A 19,753-nucleotide genomic window follows, 5' to 3' on the forward strand; every position below is an offset into this window, starting at 1 on the left:
GCACTGAAGCTACTCAGGGTGCAGGTGGCACAATTATCTCTAGATTATTATCACATTAATCACAATTATCTCTAGAGAAAGTCCAGCAAATGAAATTTCCCATGATTAAGAGAGATGCATACAACCTTATATCCCTACAAAATATCATCTCCTCCTTTTAATTTGAAAACTAAAATAATCAAGACAAATAATACCCTGAATTTCTTGGTGATTTTCCCTCACCAGGCGGCTACAACTTTCAGAACAGATCAATGGGGAAGGCATGAGCTTACAAACCATTTTCATATTGCCAGGGCCTATGAAGATGAACTGGTTCCTACTCCTGCCTCTATAGTTAGTTTGCTATTTACACTACTAAGGTACTGAAGTCAAAGTTGAAAGTTACAGCTTTAATTTACCCATCAGATATTGATTATGTGGGAAAATAACCATTAAGGAAGAAAAGCAGCTTAACCATCTCCACCTGAATTCATAGATTTGATGGACTGGAACACATCTAATGCTGAAGTTGCTAATATAAGGTTTGCTGCTTGCATTTTTAAGTAAGTGACTTTAAAAATAAAATTACAAGTTGATAAATGACCCAGAAATGTCAAACTTTGCATACTTATCAGTTAAACTTATGCTGACATGAAGTGACTTTATTCTTTACAAGAAGTCAAGAAGTTAAACTTACAGCTGCAAGATTCTCACAGCGTGACTGAATGGCCTGGATAAAGAGACCACTGGCTGCTGAATTCCTGTGAACAGCACTGATAAAATCTTGCACTGGAGGCTCATGGGACAGATGAATCAAGTCTTGAACGTGATTCACAATAAGCCAGGTCAGGTGTTCTGAATCATGTAGGTTTTGACACTGAAGGGGAAAAAATTAAAATTTGATTTCAAAAATTAAAATTAAGATTTTAATTACTAAACATGACACAACATAAAGTTTCTCATATATAATTCTGGTAGCTACTTTGAAATAGAGTGGTATTAAGATGGGATCTCATTACCACCATCATTATTTTTACATGATAAATTTTCCATATGTTTTGCTTTTGTTGCAAATTAAGGTATTTACCATGAATATGCAGCTTATTTTTCTAAAAACACTATAAAACAGGTTAGAAATAAGTAAATTGAGAAGGCTGATTCAAAGATGCTGCTTTCAATGAAATGGGTTTGAAATAAACATACACACAGAACTGTCTTGCAAAATGTGATTTTCATTTAGGCTTCTTAAAAATTTCTTATCACTACTGGCCTTTAACACAAAATGAAGAATTTCTGGAAAGTAAATCCAAAGACATCTATCAATAATTAATGTCAAACCTCTAAAGGCTTGTGTATATCAACAAGCAGTGGAATGCAACACAAAAATATCTGTAGAGTTATCCAGGCAATGCTGAAAGCTTGTACAGTACCTCAGTAAAGAGGTTTTGGAGGATTTTACATTGGATGACCTCTAATCTGACCCTAGTGACTGTCCATTAGTACTTGAAGTGATTCCTAAACAAAGCTTTCTGTTCAGTTGAACCTGAAAGGAATGCAGTTTCCTTACCTCAAAACTGATCTGAGGTGCAAAGCCAAGTGCAACACCTCCTATTACTGAAAATTCACTTCAGAAGTTCCCAGTGAACTAAAACTCTAATACTGAGGCAGCAAAAGGCCAAAGCCACAGAAGTTTTTGCTTTACTGGAGAACCAAAATGGAAGTTAAAATGTTTATGTAAAACCGCTTTTCTTACGGTGTAGAGATGGAAATTTGTTGTCGCTCTGACACTGCACTGCTACTGATGTTGGGAAGTCTGAACTACTTAGGGTGCCCCAAGCACCTCCCAAGTAAGGGATGTGATACCCAGAAGGTAATTCTATTGCCCACTAGGTAAACTTTACAAGCCAAGAGAACTCTCAGCTCAGAACAGAAAACAATGCCAAATGAGGTCACATCTAAGCTTACAGAAGCACCATCTGAAAATGAAATTACTAGTTTCACAGATCTTCATTTTTCACTTAACACACTTCACTCTTCAGTTAACACATATCAGTAATAAATGACTGTCAGCATCCTAAAATAACTCAAAACTGTAGTTATAAAAGTCATAATTCAAAACTTACAACATAGTCACAGAAGAGAATGAGTGCTCCTCTTCTCACTATCTCACGATTGCACATGCCACGCTTGGATTCCAGGTCAGATTCATCACTGTCTCCAGATATATGAGGGCTCAGCAATTTTGTAGTAGAAAGGCTGTGTCTCCTGCAAAAAGTACATTATATGGCGTTATTATTTTCTTGGTATGGCTAGTGAAACATGAAAAAAGTGCTTGGAGTATCCTACCTATGCCCTTACATGACATGTCTTTCCCTGTAAACTTCATTCAAACATTACACGTCCTTGAAGCAGACACTTTGCTTTCCATCATATTTTTATTTTTTTTAATAATTGCAGCATTGCTTATTACTTTTTCAGACAATCTAAAGAACCAAATGAACTATTTAAAAGAAAAACACGGGCTGTTGCAACTCTGGTAGGATAATAGAACCTAACACTGTATTTTCTTCTCAAACCAAACTAGTGTTCTTGAACACTTATTCTAGTGTCAGATTAAAAGTGATGCCCAACCCAGAAAAGAGATGATACTGGTAAATAAATAAAAAATGTACTATTATTTTAGCTCATAGAATCATCAAAGTTGCCTGTAAGATCATCAAATCCTACCTTTAACCTAGCACCATATCATGGCTCACCGCTAAGCCATATACTGAAGTGCCACATGCACACACCTTTTCAACACTTCCAGGGATGGTAATTCCACCCTTCCCTAGACAGCTTTTTCCAATGCCTGAGAAGCTGCCCTGTTTTGCTCATAATCCTGGTAATTCTATGTTTCCACAAATTAGAATAATATATTTTCAATATATAAGGTTGAACTGAAGCAAGAATCTCACATTTGTGAAAGTATTTATGCACTTCAGTTGTAGAGCAAGATGAGACTGCCCAACACTCACTGCACAAGCACCAGAAACATCCCTCAAGTCATTTGTTCACCTCCCTCTACAATTAGCACAGAGGAATACCCACCCTCACAGAAGGTCCCTTCCTTATCCACTGAGGACAAATCATTCCAATGCCTGACTGGTGGGATAAACTAACTTCAGACAAAGAGAATACCCATTTTAGATCCAATCTCCAAATTTCACACAACCAGTGTTAAGTGAGGTTGTTACAGTTCTCAATGCTAATGACCCAGCAGGGTGCTAATACAATGTTTTGACAGCATTTAGCAACAGACCCACTGAGAACAGATAATCCTGCAGCTACAGTTACAGTTATATGATCAGATTGTATTATCACAAACACAACAGTGTCCGTTGTCTCCACTGGCTGGTTATTGCCTAGAAAGTGAAATATGAGCTCCGCATGAAACACTGAGTATTTTGCTATAGTTATTTCCATAGTTTCAACAAAAAGTAGCACAAAGATGAAGTTTTCTTGCCGTGGAAGTGGAGAGATTACCTGGCAGCTCTTCTGAGGAGTAACTGAGTGCAGGACACATTTCCTGAGTTTGGAAGTCACACCAATATCAGAACAGACAATATGTACACATATGAAGTAAATGCAGAACTACATTTCATAATCCAAGCAGCACCATTCAGTGGGCTGACAGGCTTGGAAGAAAGCAGCTTGATTGTTTTAATATCGTTTTAGAAAATATAATTATATGAAACACACTACTAGAGAACAAAACCAAAACTTACTTTGGGGTTTGATGCACTTCTGACCACCAGTTGTAGTTGGTATAATTGACAAGAAGCAAAATGTGACACCAGAGGAGAACTAAAGAAGGATGAGTGGGAATCATGGACTGAACAAGGTCACTCAGACTTTCAAGTGTGTAGAAACTACCATCAGATCCATCTCCTGTAAAAAGTCTGGTGGCTGCAGCTGTGATTCTTCTAAACATCCCTGAAAACAATAAAACCATGTTAGAGTAACAAAGCTGTAGTCTGAATTCTGAAGTTTTAAAATTATTCAGGGTAGAATTTCTGCAAGAAAGGCAAATTCTAAGCAGTTTTACAAATTTAAGGTAAGTGATGAAGTTTGCCAAAGGGCAGTGTGTAAACCAGTAATTACCAGCTGTCAGACTCAATAAATCATGTTTACATAGGTTTCATGGCAATTCTCATTTATCTGATACATGAAAACCTTCATTAAACTTAAAACTGTCACCTGTGGACCAGGGTTAGTTTGTTTGTAAATTAAAACACAGATGTTCTACTTAAGAACCATGAGGTAACTACTACTCTGCATGTTAAGAAAGAATACCTATGAGTATCCTCCTTCAGAGAATGGCTTTCCAAACATATTTAGTTGAAACTAAATTTATTCTCTTTCATCCAATTATCCAATTTCTAAAGTGCAAAAATTAGGTATTTCTGCCATTACCCTGAAAATGGAACACTCAGCAAAAAAGCAGAATTTTGCTTTTTGAATGGCTGACTCTGTGTTTGTATGTCAAAACAAAAGTTGGGAAAAAAGAAATTAGAAAATGGTGGGAAAACAAGGAAAGTTGTCTAAAAGGTATAAGGTAGTCCTAAGGTATAGGACTTTGAGTTTCTATGAGAAGATAAGATCAGGGGAAAAAAAAAATCTTCAGAGTCAGTTAGGAACCAAGAGCTAATGAGAATAATGAAGGAAATCTGCAGTGTTACTTGCTTTCTTTGCCAGACACACAGAAGAATGAAGCTGTAAATTCCACAGCCATGTGGACCAATTTAAGCTGCCCCCAGGAGTGACAAACACACAATGTAAATAGCAAAGAATGGGAAAAATAGCTGAGTCTCAAATCTCTGGTTCCACTTATTAGCAAAGCAGTGCTAACCCCATATTCCAGCTCCCTGCATTTGCAGAAACTACACCATCTAGTGACTTCCTACAGTCATAAAAAACATTGCATGCTCATCCTTTTACTTTGTTCATGCCTTTTATTTCTAACTTCAGAGGAACAGATTGAGAATGTTCATTTATTATCTAGTAGCTTCCTACAGTTGGAAACAGGAGTCAGCAACGCTCACATTTTGAAAAAAAACTGCAATGGGTGAGAAGAAAAAACATCCAAGTAGAACAGTGGTTAGAAATTACAGAATACAGCTAATGTTTCACACACAAATTGCTGTAAGCTACACCCATAGTTAGGAGAATGTAATTTAAAGAGAAAATAATTGTGGAGGTTCTAACTGAACAAAAGAAAAGCATTACAAATTCAGGCAGTTAGTTAATCCTCAACCTAAATAAATACGTTATGACATGAAAATACAGCCCAGATGTCTGAACAACTTTTCTTTTACCCTATTACACCATACTGGTACTAGTGGTAGTAATATACCTGAAGTTATTTGTAGTTTTACATTAAATTAATTTCTAGAGATCATCTAATCCACATATCTCAGTGTTCTGCATGAGTATTTTAATATTTAATTTTAATTTTGCATGAAAATTTCTACATAATTCCTGGCAAGACTCCCAGAGCAGCCTGGCAGCCAGTCACAGCAGCAGAACTAGCTGAGCCTTCCTTTCAATTATCCCCAGCTCCCACTGTGGAAGAACCCACTGCCCCAATTTCAATCACCAGCTTCATTTTCTGACTTCATTGCTCCTGGCTTGACACCATTTAATCACTTTATGCCAAAACACCCTGGTGTAAGTTATTTGTAATATATTTGATTCAAACATTTTTCCTAAACATAAATTAATATATAATGAAAAGATGTACTATTATAATTACATAATTTTATATAATCAAATAGTATAAAAACATAATAAAATTATTACTGTAACAGACACATGGGAAGAGAACAGTCCCTCTGTCCAGAGTTGTGGGCCCTAAAGCACACCTAAAACAAAGATTAATTTTGTGTTTCTTCACACACACTCCTGGAGCCTTTGCACCAAGAACCTCAGTTTGGAAGACTCCCATTTTACAATCCAAGGCAACAGAACACAGAGTTCCTTGTCCCATGTCGCCAAGGAAGCCCATGAAGAACCAGGGACTTGTACCAAGACCTTTTAAATTGCAGACAACTAAGAGTAAACCAAGGCTGCATTTCAGCTGCAAGCTGAAAATCAGAAGGCAAAAGGGGCAGTCATAGCAAAGAAAGAATAAAGAAAAAAGAAAGTCACACTAGTTCCACTATTCAGAAAATAAGACTAAGGAATCGAGCTAGGGACTAAGGAATTACCAAAGGGGAAGGCATTGGGTATCCAGCAGAAGAAACCTAAGGGAAAATTTCCAAACCTGAAGCAAGGAACTCAAGACTGGCTAGCTAGAAAAGTGTCACCTTTCCTGGTTTTCTGGGGTGGTTTTTTGGTTTTGGTTGGTTAGTTTTTTGTTTGGTTTTTTTGCTTGTTTGTTTTATATATTTTTACTAATTATGGCAAAAGCCAGGAACCTTCCTTGTCATGAGCCTGAGTTAATGGTCAGTGACTCAGTATTTTAAGCCAGACATACCAACCAACCTCTAAACTAAGATAAAACATGAGAATTACAGCTACAAATTTGGACTGCTTTGTGTTTTCTGGACTGAAAAAATTTAGACAGTTACAAGCAAAGACGAAGAATCACTACTTACATTTTGTTCCACAAAGACAGAAGAAATGTGCAAAATGTGCCCTGTGTGCATAAGCACCATGTTTGGTAAGTTCTCTACATGGAGTAAAATGTAACATCTTCAGCACTTACATATTCCTTCTCGGTAGTTCAATGCATTTATGAGTTGTCTTGGAACTTAAAAACCACTGCATGCTATGACCTGGGCAACATTTCAAGTATTACCTGATTTGAAGATGTGTATTAAGCACATAAGCAGTGTTCCCAGCTCCTGGCAGTAGAAAGTGTGCTGCTGCTCATTCATGTCCACTTTTAATTGCTTGGTGACAATATCTTCCAGTAGAATGCCAACCAGTTGTAGTAAGAATCTTGAAAGAAACACATACAGTCAATAGGAAAATTATCAATCTTTCAGAAAAAGATGAGGTTAGCCAATGAAACTTGGGATTGAAAAATAAAATACAAAGCTCTTGTCCACCCATCCTAAATAACATACTAAATGAAATGCTACAGAACAGGTTAACCTAAAACAAATAGCATGCTATATGATCACAAGCATGTCAATAATTACATATTAAATCCAGATTATCTCTCATCAGCTACAGTCACAGTAGCATTGGCGCAATTCACTTACAAAGCAAATATTCAGAATGCTGTGGTGTCTTTATAGTGATTTGCTAAAAGTGATTGAATTAAATCAAACTAAAACCAAGCTGTGACAGTGACCACAGCTCAGCTGAACATGGGTAATTCAGCAAGGCACAGTAATTCACCTGTTTACCTCACCTCACCCATCCACATTCTACTACACAGGTTCTTTATCAAACCTCCAGCTGGAACAACATGTGGTGTCAAAAGAAGCACCAAAAGAGGGCATTTAAGGAAAGCCATCCTTGCTCCTAGCCATGACCATGACTCCATTACTCATATCACTGCTGTTGGACATCAGGTCACAGTATGGGTGTCCAGAAGACCCTCTTCCCTCTACCTACAACCCTCAGAGTGAGCTGAATGACATGAAACAGCATTCTATTCCTATCTGAAGTTCCCTACTTGAGTAAAATGTTATTATTTTCTTAAACAAACAGCTATTTCAAATGCTTCCCACCACATTAAAACATAATGCCTTAATGACAAACATTATGTCAACATAATACTGCTGCCATTTCTCCACGCTTCTTTTGCCTGAAGTTTGTCATTGTCCGAGGACATCAACATGGGAAGTCAACTAGACAAAGCTGGGTCTTAAAAAAAAGAAAGAGCAGAACTGACTCAATAGATTTGAATCCCACTGCTGCCAAGTTTCTAATACAGAACCTGGGCTTCCACTTACAGGGACGTTTCATCATTCAGTCCCCACACAGAAAGGAAGGAAAGCAGTGAAGTTTCTGGATCTGGTTTTCCTAAATCCAGGATTCACTCATTTTATCAGCTCTAATAGGTCTTTCACTTGGCTTGAGAAGATGTACCAAAACAATTCAAAGTTCTACTAAAAGCTGCTCAACTTCTCCATCTCTGTCCATCTCAATATTCCTCCCTACACACACACTTGTCCCATGTCAACTTGGAATCAACAGACTTGATTCCATTTACACAGAAGTTTTATACATGTTAAATATTACCCAATGTACTTGTGATTTCTCAGAACTCTTTACATTTCCCCAGGTTACTCAAAAGACAATGTACCTGGAAAATGTCTCTTCAGGTGGGTATTTCACCTGTTTGACCTCAGTGCGATCCTCTGGTGTGGACATGTTATTTTCTCCACATCTCAGCCTGTTGATTACTTGACATGAAATCAAGTATGGTGAGAAGGAAAGCTCTTGTATGCGGGACAGAACAATGTCTTCTGTTGACTGTGAAATCAGAACTCTAAGGATAGCTAAAATTCCAGAAATCCACAGCTGGACAGTGCTCACTGATGCCTAACACAAACACAGAAATACAGAAGACTGAATACTTTTGAAGTTAAATGACACAACATACAAAGGCATTAAAAAATTAGCATTTTCATTCACTTGTAAAAAATCAGACCCTTTTAAGAATGGAGCAAACCAGAAGTAAATTTTAAGTGCAGATCTTACAAAATGCTACTCCTGTGGTAACGGTCAAGCTCATATTCACTTAAACAATCTCTCAGCTATAAAAGCATTGGTAAACAATCTCTCAGCTATAAAAGCATTACTAATACTTGTGTAAGAAAAATGTAATTTGCCTATAAAATTGCATTTTATTTTATTATAACAGTACCTTCTTCTACATTCCTGATCCTCAACATACAAAATGAAGGAAAGTAATTCACAAGCAGAACACTTCAGTATCAAGTGCTCTCAGCTGGTAAATCACATTAGTTCTGGTCAATTTGTTCCCAAATTCTGCTGCTGGTACTTTAACATCACTTAGCAAATTATTAAAGAGAAACACATTCTCTTTAGTTTTGCATGCAAGATATCAGAAAAGATTTCTCTTTTCTGAAAACAGTAGCTTACCATTGTTTTAGGAGTAACAAACATGCTCCTTAAAAGCATGTCCACAGGGCGAAGGGATGAAGGGGCCAAAATTTCAAACAAAGTGTTCAGTACTCCCAAAGCATCATGAGAGTCTATATGCATCTGTGAAAGAAAAAACACAAAACTAATTTCTAACTGTCCACTAAAGGTTACTTCTACATAAAATTTACAATCTGTGTTTTAAACATTTCTGTAACAACCTGTAAGAAAGCGGTTCTTTACAGTACAAAATTCAGAGCAACCAAAAGCTATAAAAGATAAATTTTAAATTCCATTGCAGGCCTTCCTAGACCTGAGTTTTAAGAACATGGACAAAAATCTGTCATATGAAATCCAGTGCGCATACCAGTGGATTTCATTTGGAGAAATAGATCTTATTCAGAGAATGAGACCAAAAAACTGATTTGTCACAAAATTTAGAGACTTTTCTCTCACTGCACATCCTACCAGGTTTATTTATAGACTGCAATGCTGGTCACGATTAAACTTCGGCAGGCAACTAGGAGAAAAGAAACTTAATTATCAGAAAAGTGAACAGCTACAGTGGCAGGACAGCTTACTTGAACAGTTTTCTAGATAAATTATAAAGTAATCAACTGCAAAAAGCAAAGGACTGGCCTACAAATCTGGATGACCCTATCCTTGCTTAAATAATTTGGAAGATGATCGTGTGCAGTCACACAAAACAACAGCAATTTCACTTTGTCAGCATTTCAGCTCGCTCTAAAACTGTTGTGTGATCCTGCCCACTCTCCCCACATGAGATCTCCTCGCAGGATTGGGGAACTGCCATCATGGAGCAAAGAATATCTGGGGCTAGAGCACCTCTGCTATGGAGACAGCTGGAAAGCTGGGGTTGTTCAGCCTGGAGAAGGCTCTTCTAGTACCTACAGGGGCTACAAGAGAACAGGAAAGGGACTTGTGCACAGGCAGGTGGACAAAGGTGCACAGAGGACAAGTGGGAATGGCTTTACACTGAAAGCATGTGGATTTATATCAGGAAGAAATTCTTTACTGTGAAGGTGGTGGGGCACTGGAATAGGCTGCACAGAGAAGGGATGGCTGTCCCATTCATGGAAGTGCTCAAGGCCAGGTTGGATGGGGCTTTGAGTAATCTGGTCTGCAGCTGAACCCACTGTAGCCATAAAAAAAAGTCATTCTGACATTGTATGAACATGGGACCATCTTCACACCCTTTAGTAAGTGTTCTCATATAATCATGTACCTAAGAGAAACAGAATGACCTTCCTCTAGAGACAGTCTTGATCATACTGCATATACTTAATGCATTTCAATATGAACTTCATCACTTCAAAGACTTAAGTTTACCTTGCAGCAGTTGTTTTTTCCATATATGGCAACCACAATTTCAATAAAATTTGTCTTCATACAAAAAAAAAAGGAAAAATCAAATACTCAAAGCCACTATTGATACATATATTACAGCAATTATTTAAGGTGTTTGTAGAATTAAAACAATGATAGAACCACCTGTTGTTTTGCAAGCATTGGGAGAATGATGTCAGCTATTTGCCGAGACAATCTCTTCCATTTGTCTTCATTTTCTTTATGACACTGCTGCAATACCAAGATGAACATTTCTAGCACCTAAGGAAAAGTAAAGAAAAAAGTAAGTAAACACCAATACTAACAGAAAACATTCCAGTAATATCATAATAGGAAAGAATATTCATTTCAACCACCTACCAAAAAGACAAAAGAGAAAAAAAACCCCACATGAGAGAATTGCACATTTTTAAAACCCCATTTTCAGATTAAAAGTCTGTTCTTAGTAACAAGTTTTTTGGGGGTGGTTTTTAAAGGATTTTCCAGTTATTTTTTTAAACTAGAAAAATGTTTCCTTTGTACTTTTAAAAATGGTATTTGTCAAAGACTACTCAAACAACTGGGAAAAAAATCATAAATCTAAATACCACACCACTTATTCAACAAAAAGGGCAGGAAGAAAGAGAGCAATTTTACACGTGTATATTCTGTCTTGACTCTAGCTTCAATAAAATTTAAATTTGGTCAAGGAAACAAAACAGACATTTTTATGAGGCTCATTCACCTGAGACATGTCAGTTTCATAAAAAAGTTTTAAGAGACAACATAATGGAGCACACCAAGCAAGGAGCACTTCTGGTAGCTGGATGTGTTATAGGTTTGGGGATAATAGAGACCACACGTTGAAGGACAGGCAGACAAGAGACACAGCAAGCAAGAATGTTAATGTATGAACTGGCAAGGGGGACTGTTTCAGGAAACAAGTTAGAGCATTTGTAAAAGCAAATTCAGGTAGTTCAGATTAGAGAGAGGGAGATTCCCAGGTGACTTTCTTCCCAAAAGATTTTCTCAGGAGAGGAGATAGGAGCAATTCCAGGCTACAAAACTTAACTCTGGAGCTCCATGGGTGGCAGCTCCAGTTGCAACAGAAAAAAGTTGAAGGCTGCAGCTCTAGGACCCTCTCAAATGTCCAGGGAAACCAGTGCAGACCATCCCAGCCACAGCCAGGGAAGAACAGAATAGCCCAGGGTTGGTTTAGACATATTGCAGCAGCAGAACAGGGCAGAGTAAGAACTACAAATGGGATGGTGTGGGAAGAGCAGTGCATGGGTGGTCTTTAATAGGTTAAGTGTGTCAGAAGGAGATCTGCCAGCAATTGCAGTACCTTATATAACAAAGTTATTCACTATTTCACATCATGTGTCTACAGAGTGTCATTTCATACAGTTATATTAGTCATTTTATGATTATAAAACTACAAATTCAAAAGAAAATGTGGATACACAAAATTACCCCAATCTGAACACGCAGTTCTAACAAATTATTTTGACAAGATGTACTGACTTTTTTCAGAAAATACAGTGCTTCCATTAGCATACACCAGAACTGCATTTTCACATTATGAAAGAAAGGCACATTAGGTTTGTTAAGCACCTGAATAAGCAGTAAGATCCCATGTTGATCATGACACTTCTCTCAAAATTACTTTTATGTTTTTCTTTAAAACAAAGTGTATTGACAAAAGTCATTGTTACACTCCTACAAAGCAGAAACATGTTTTCCAAGTCTGGGTCAAAGTAGTAAGTCATAATAAATACCCAATTACCAGTGTCATTACCTTGTTCAAGTGTTATTCAAGATACTGTTATAGCACAGCAATACCTAAATCATCTCCATGCAGCATCTTTCCTAATTTTAAACTTGTCTCCTTCTGCATTTTACTCCCATTCTTTCAATTTTCTTCTCTTCACCAACCTTCTGTTTATTCTGTCTGCAACACAGCCAAGATCATGATCCTAACTGGAGCTTTTTAGTTTTTTGTTTTCTAGGCTTGACTAGGAAAGTCTACAGGTATGTTACTTGACCTCAAATACTAATTTGTAGTGCAGAACCTTTCCCATACCCTTAAAAAATCTTTGCATATTCTCTCTATAAGGAAAGATATCACACAGAGTCCAGCTATTCCAGCTTTGTAGAGAAAATGATTAATACTGCCTGAAGCACTTTTAGCAGTCACAGCAATGTTACCCTTTCACAGACCACAAAGGGAGACCCTTCATCCTCCTCTCCTACCTGATGGTACTGGATAAGTCTCAGCAGCATTGACACTACAACCTCCTTCTGAGTTTCCAGCTCTTTTCCAGCATCAGCTTTATTTGTTCCTCTTAACACAAAGAGATCATGAACAATGGGTTGCAGAGCTGGTATTGCTGAAATGAGATGTATTTGTTTTAGTATGAGACAAATCACTCCTGAACAGTGATTTCTTGAACTAACAGGTCAGTTACTAATAGTAAGCTGGGTTCTAGCTCATTAAAGGTTTTATCCATACCTAAAACCCCACAAACCCTGTAATTATCATGCATAATGATGGATATTTTTTTACTTGTTGTTAAAAAGTTATGGACACATTTGCCCATTCTCACAGAACTAAAAAAAAGCTATTTTTATACAGTATTGCTCTACAGAATCACTGGAAAATATGAGAGAGATGCTTCTTCTTAAAGGCTCAAAGTAGAAGGAAAGGGAAGTGGACAAAAAATTAAAATCAAAGCTTTGCACATACTGCTAAGTTGTGAACTTATTACTGAATAAAGTTTCAAATAAAAGCTTTGTTGCAATTATGAACAATGCAGAATGTAGAGCAGCAGTGTTAGTGTGATATAATAAATTTCCTGAGGGAATTAAGTGAAAAGAATTGCATGTCTTAAAAGTTAGGGTCTTCTGGAACACTGAGTATGACAACAGTTTTCTATAGCTAGTAGTCAGCATTGGATTTATTGCTGAACTATTACTAATAAGTGTTGATGCCTTTTTTCTGTCTTTCTTTTTTTTTGATAGTTTTTGTTGTTGTTCTGTTTTTGAATTACCATGTGTAACAGCTTTCCTCCCACTGGCCATGATACCATCACACAGCTGAATGATCTTGGGAATTCCAATTATTTGTTTGGAATGATATCGCTCATAAGACAGCAACACCAGGAAAAAGAAGATATTAGGAATAATTGCTTCAGACTCCCTGAAAACAAAACAAAACAAAACAAAAAATTCAAGTGTCAAGTTTGAATTGCACAGCTTTGTTCAGAAAAACCTATCTTTTCACAGTCCAGGTTTCTTTGCAGAATATGTTGCTTTGGTTTCATACAGTACTTCTGTAATTTTTGTGCCCTGTTCTGTACAATAGGATTTTTCCCCAGGGATTTCTTTCAATCTTTGACCATTACAGTTACTAATATTATAACATACTGTCTAATGCACATTAGATTATTTCTGTAGAAGATCCACAGAGCAAAAGAACAACTTCTCTCTTCATTAAAACTCAAGTGTGAGAAAAAACAGAAATAACTGACAGTAAAAATTTCACTGACTTCCTTATGATCTATTAGATCCTATACAATGTGTACCAGGTGACCAGAGAACATAGGGATTCACTCTGAATCCACAATAGGAAAAAGCAGCTCTCCCTTAAGCTATTGCATCTAGCAATGAAATGCTGATTTCTGGAAGCATAGCTTTGGCAGGGGGGCCCAAAGGAATGGGTTTACAATACCAAAACGGAGAAACAAAACAACACAGTTGTAGATTATTACTATTATTATTATTTTCAATTTTGTTCCTGACTTGTTCAGTCACATGGAACCTAAAATATCTGGAAGAGTTACCACTGGAGCCAGAGAATAAACCAGCACATTGCCCAGAAGAAAACTCTCCCTTTCTCATAAGGCAGAAATCACCAGCAGATCTAATCCCTACTTGTAACACATCACTGATCTGTCTTTCAGAACAAGACAGTTGCAAACCCTCATTGTTCAAAGACTCTTTGCCAATTCCATACCTGAACTGTCCTACTTCAATGTATTCAAACTGCTTTAGCACAAATCCAATAAACACCTAAAGAGAGAAAAAAGTGTGCATCAGAACAGAGACATTAATTTTCATTTGAAACCATTTTGACAGTTATAGACAGGCACTGAAAATCATTTGCACCACGTTATGAAATGTTCCCTCTGCAGTTACAGAAGATGGAGAAACCTGCTGAAGCTTAATTACAGCTTGCATGAACTTAAGTCACATTTAACCTGTAGTCTGTATATTTTTAAGTATAACTTCATCTTTCACTTATGAAATACAATATTTGAGGTATTACAGTCAAGAAATTAAGAATTAGCCAAAAATCTAAACCGAGATAAAATCCAAAATCCACTTATGCATTTAGAAGAATTATCTCTTCATGAATTTACAGAAAACTTAAGTATTGCAAGTCACATTTTCAGGTTTATACATGAACAACTGTACTAAATAAAACACTTCTAAGTAAACTATTTAAATTTTATATTACAAATTCCCTGCTTCTGTGGACAACTACACAGACTACTGCATTTGCCACTAGCTCCCCTCACTGCCATTAACATCAAACAATAGTTGTCACCCACGATGCTCATTACAGTGATAAGGAAGTCCATACTCTCAGTATGGAAGAAGGTATTTCCATTTGTAAATGAAGTTTTATTGAATAAAAGTGACTTTATTGTCCACATCATTTTATTCCTAAAGTCCATCTCACAAGCAGTTCTTAAATAGTTGTGGCAGAACTCAAAAAGTCATTTACATGCAAAAAAACCCCAGAGGTCTGAAGCTATTTGTGGCTGAGGGCTGGGAAATTGAGTCTCACCCTCCTGCAAGTCTTCACTTTTAGTATAATGAACGGACTGCTGGAAATATTTTTGCTGCAGATGTTAATTGAGCCTGCTGGTGAGATGTGTATGACAATTTGCCAATGTGGTGAGGTACCAACCTGATCTGAATCCAGAAGACAGTAGTTAACTCGCAGCTGAACCAGTTGAGCAAGCAAGTCTAGAACTTGTCTCTGCAGCTGTACCGACGTTGTTGTTGTGTATTGTTTCAATGCTTTTATGACAAGGGGTTCAAATAAACGAATGTGATTGTGAATAGCATTCTGTAATAGAGAGATTTTAAAGTAATCTAACATCTGAACACGCCTCTGATTCAAAGCCAAATTAGTTTTGAAAGGAGGAAAAATGCTTTAAATCTAAGGTACAGCTCTTTCAGGAGAACACAGATACAAGTACCTTATCAGCACGATGTTTTGCTGCACTGGAAATGCTAGTTTTCAGCTGTGTAGAAACTTTCTGCAGCACATCAAACCATCTGTTACAAAAAAAAAAAAATACAAAAAACCCCCCACACATTAAAAAAAAATACAACGAATACACTGTCCTTAGATGCATTTTACTGTGCCAATGCCAACTTCTCTTAATCTACTTGACTGCTTCAACAATTTTAGTAAAAACAAAGGGCAGAGACAACCTACAATACACTTTGATCAGAGAAAGATGTTCTAGTCTTTGCTTAGTTATCCTTCTGCCTTTCCTTTAACACACTATTTGCTGTGTTTATTATACTTTTGAATACAATCATTTAAAGTTATTATGCTTTTAAAAACTTCAATGATATTCATTTTAATGACTTAATTTTGCTTTGGAAAACACTTTAGTGATAACTGCATCCAGGATGTGCTCACCAAGACAAGTTCCTCTGCTTAACTCTGTATTTTCAAGTTACACAGCACCCCAATGATACATTTACGAAAACCACTAAGAACAGACTCTAGTTCAAGTGAACATTATGATGTAAGGGAAGGAATTACCCTGAAGCATCGTGCTCCTGCTCAGCCTGCACCATGTTCCTCAGACTGGCATCAGCAAGGGCCTGTGTGAAGTGTGTGTAGGGTGCCATGAAGCAATAGTGGTAGAGGCCAGGCCTGAGGTTGGAGGAACCCAAGCGCTGAGCTTTGCCTTGAGCTTTGCTGGGGTTTGAAGATGAGCCATCATACTGAGAAGCCAGATTTGTCCCAAACAATGTTTTCAATAACTAGAGAAAAAAAATTGGAAGGAAAAGAAGAAAAGTTAACTCTCAGGGCATTAGCTGCTCAGAGTGACCCTGAGATGCATTACAAAGTCTCTTTTCCCAGCCCAGCAACCAAAGAAGGAGTCAGAACTCTTCAGTTCTCGGTCTCAAGGTTGTTTATTGTTTCTTATCTATAAAATTCTTTCTCCTGTCCAGCCGAGGTCTGCTCAGCAGGACAGCCAGAGGCACTCTGCCTCCCCTGGGGCGGTGTTGTCTTTTTAAACTAAAAACCACGTGTACAATGTTTACAATTACTTTCCAATACCTATCACCTATGTTAGACAGTGAGCTTCTACTCTAAACCAATCTAAAAGTGCCACCATCACAGCAGAAGATGGAGGCCAAGAAGAAGGAGAAAGGCAGGACACGCCCAGATTCCTCCATCTCGTCCCCCTGAACCCCCACTCTAAAAACCCCAAAAAAATCTATTTTTCACCCCGTGACAAACTTATTATTATTCTACTTATACTTTTGTAGTTTGCACATCCTCATGTAAGATTGGTAACTTGCTCCATGGGTCATAATCAAACCCACAGGCATCTTGGGCTCTGTGCAAGGGTCTCTGAGCCCCCTGGCAGGGGTCCTTGCAATCCAGGACAGCCAGAGGGATGTCCTGAATTCCGACAGGTAACATTCCAGGAAAAAAAAAGCCTTGACTTGTCTCTCAGTGTAATTAACCTTGGAGGACTTAAACCTAAATATTTAATTGGAAGCCTGCAAGAAATCCATCACTAAGGTAGTCAGTTCTTTGCTTTCTAGTGTTTTTTGATACAGTTGACTAGCTGAAGAACACTTTTGGTAAGCTTGTTTTCTGAACATCAGCTAAAATAGTTCTGTGAACTGGAAGCAGTTCAAGAGGGAACTAATATCAAGTCACCAAACAAACAGTGAAAATGAAATAAAATATGCTCTCTTTGCTCCACCTGGGCAAATGTTTCTACATACCACTTCCCTTACAAGCATGGCCATCCTTAGCATCAAATTGACAAAAGGACATCATGATTAACACACACACAACACATAAAAAAATAACTCCTTACCTGCTGTACACACACTGTTGCCATTGTTGGCTCTCTGTTGAAACATGATTTTAGATATCCCAAAATTTCTTCTACACACTAGAATATCAGAAAAACAAGTGCATTAAATTGATGTTTTTTTCATTATACAAAACATTACAGTGAAAAACTGTCAGTAGCATAGGTTTTTGTACTAAGTAAAACTATATTAATTTAAAGGAAATCAAGGAATTACAGAAAGAAATAAGAATTCAACATTTTCCTCCTAATCTTAAAATACTACAATGTCTAACACCACAGTTAAGGAGAAAAAAAATAGCAAAACATAGGAGAGGAAGGAGGGCAATAGGTCTTCTGACATTTCGTATATTTAGACATATGAATATAGGGAATGACTGAAGGCAAATGATTTGGCTGAAAAGAAAAATCCCCAAGCAAAATTTAAAAAGCAAAAACTTATTCCAGTTTTCAACAGCAGCAATTTAACCTGGAGAATCTGCTTTAGCCCTTTATTCAACTTTGTGGAAGCACAACATTTGCAAAACTACCACCCCTTGGAAGAGTAGCAATTTGAAATCAGTGATACATGTTTTCTCCCAGCAAGGACCATAGATACTGGACAAGTTAACTATAAAATACAAAACAAACCAATCTTATACCTTTCCAATGTCCTGAAGAGTAGCAAGTTCCAAGATTTGAGAGAGAACATCTAAGGCAGACCGCAAGAAACATCCAAACTTCTCATTTGTGTTCTGGAGATCCAAAGTAACCTGTTCCCAGAAAATAAAACCACATTACTTGAGAAAGCGACAAACTACTGGAAGAAGTGGGTATTGACACAAAATGATCTTTTGTATAAAATTTCACTGACAGCTTAGACTTGCTGATGCATTGCTGAAAAGGCAGGACTCCATTTTGACTAAGGGAAAAAAAAGGGATCTTCTTGCTTGAGGATGGCCTAGGGCATTGACAAGCCATGGAGCTGGATGATGTATTTCTGATAAACATGGCAGGTGTAATAAGAACACAGTCCTTGAAGTACATATCAGATGACCAACTCTCTAGGGAATGCATCTTCTGTTACCTGAATTAATGAGGAAAAAGCTTCCCCATCTTGGAATAAAGTGCAGACACAACAGACATGGGGATTTATTTGGGACTGCCAAACCAGCAAAGAATCATTTGGTACCAGCAATAATGACAACAGAGAAACAACAGGGTGACAGTGCCTATCATGGGTTGTTATTTGGCCACTTGGTTTTTATTGGAGGTAGTTGTGATCTATAACTTTTTTGTGTGTGTGTGTACCAACTGTTTATACAGGTAAACCAGTGAGCCGACAGAGACAGAGCCTGTTTGAAAGAAATAAAGTGATTATTCTACCCCACTGCAGTCCAATAAAACAATATCATGCAGTACCTTATAATTAGCATGGGTTGCTTTCAAGACATCATACAACTTCAGGTATGATGGAAGATGATAAAAGCTTCCTACTGAAGATGATTTACTTATTGGAACAGGTCCTGTAGCATCAGTTTGCCTAGAAGCTTAAAAGAGTATCATAGATTAGCACAATATGCCTTTTCTAGGCTGCTCATAACAAGTACACAATATAATTTACTACATCAGCATTATTAAAGAGCATGCATTTTTCAATCCATGTGTATATTCCAAACTGCAGACACAAACTGTGCACAACTTGAAAATGAGCACTCCAACCATCCTGCCTGCTGTGGAGAGAGAAATTAACCCAGAGGGCTTAATACTGAAGTGCATGTACAATAAACAAAACAGAATTAACATGTGTTTCTTTCGTTCATTACTAATGAAAGAAAAGGTTTCAAGATTCAGAATCTCATTTCCAAAAGCAATATAAGTCACTCCTGCCAAAAGCTGGAAAGCAACTTTCAAATTTCTTTTAAGTAACATATGTGCAAAAATTATTTTAGTCAATAGCTGAGGAGATTCATAAAAAGTGAGGAAAAGGATTCAGCATTGCTTTGGTTCTGAAAAGTACAGTTAATTTTCAGCTTACAGTCAATAAAAACCAAAACAGTAGAGAAGCCCCCACCCACAGCTGCCTTCCCACCAGTGCAGTACCCTGCCAGCCTCTTGAACTGAAACTCCAGAAGAGTTACTCAGTTTTATCTCTTCTCTCTGCCATAACCACGTGGTGTGGGGCAGGCAGCTGGAAG

The 19,753-nt window shown here is 37.4% G+C and overlaps 1 protein-coding gene across 3 annotated transcripts in view; it reads right to left on the reverse strand.

Annotated features, from left to right (window-relative positions):
* HTT (huntingtin) overlaps positions 1-19,753 on the reverse strand; it is an 81,104-nt gene that overhangs the window by 26,239 nt on the left and 35,112 nt on the right. For all 3 annotated transcript variants that reach the window (XM_063157463.1, XM_063157465.1, XM_063157466.1), the window contains 16 exons: positions 18,978-19,105; positions 18,218-18,328; positions 17,580-17,657; positions 16,280-16,503; positions 15,702-15,780; positions 15,407-15,568; positions 14,447-14,502; positions 13,482-13,630; positions 12,685-12,821; positions 10,597-10,713; positions 9,085-9,207; positions 8,282-8,520; positions 6,821-6,963; positions 3,747-3,954; positions 2,103-2,244; positions 677-856 (listed from right to left, as the gene is read on the reverse strand). In XM_063157463.1, coding sequence (XP_063013533.1) covers positions 677-856; positions 2,103-2,244; positions 3,747-3,954; positions 6,821-6,963; positions 8,282-8,520; positions 9,085-9,207; positions 10,597-10,713; positions 12,685-12,821; positions 13,482-13,630; positions 14,447-14,502; positions 15,407-15,568; positions 15,702-15,780; positions 16,280-16,503; positions 17,580-17,657; positions 18,218-18,328; positions 18,978-19,105 — 2,276 coding nt within the window. The remainder of the gene's footprint in view (positions 1-676; positions 857-2,102; positions 2,245-3,746; positions 3,955-6,820; positions 6,964-8,281; positions 8,521-9,084; positions 9,208-10,596; positions 10,714-12,684; positions 12,822-13,481; positions 13,631-14,446; positions 14,503-15,406; positions 15,569-15,701; positions 15,781-16,279; positions 16,504-17,579; positions 17,658-18,217; positions 18,329-18,977; positions 19,106-19,753) is intronic.

This window comes from Melospiza melodia, chromosome 5 (genome assembly GCF_035770615.1).
Source record: "Melospiza melodia melodia isolate bMelMel2 chromosome 5, bMelMel2.pri, whole genome shotgun sequence".
NCBI classification, from domain to species: Eukaryota; Metazoa; Chordata; class Aves; order Passeriformes; family Passerellidae; genus Melospiza; species Melospiza melodia.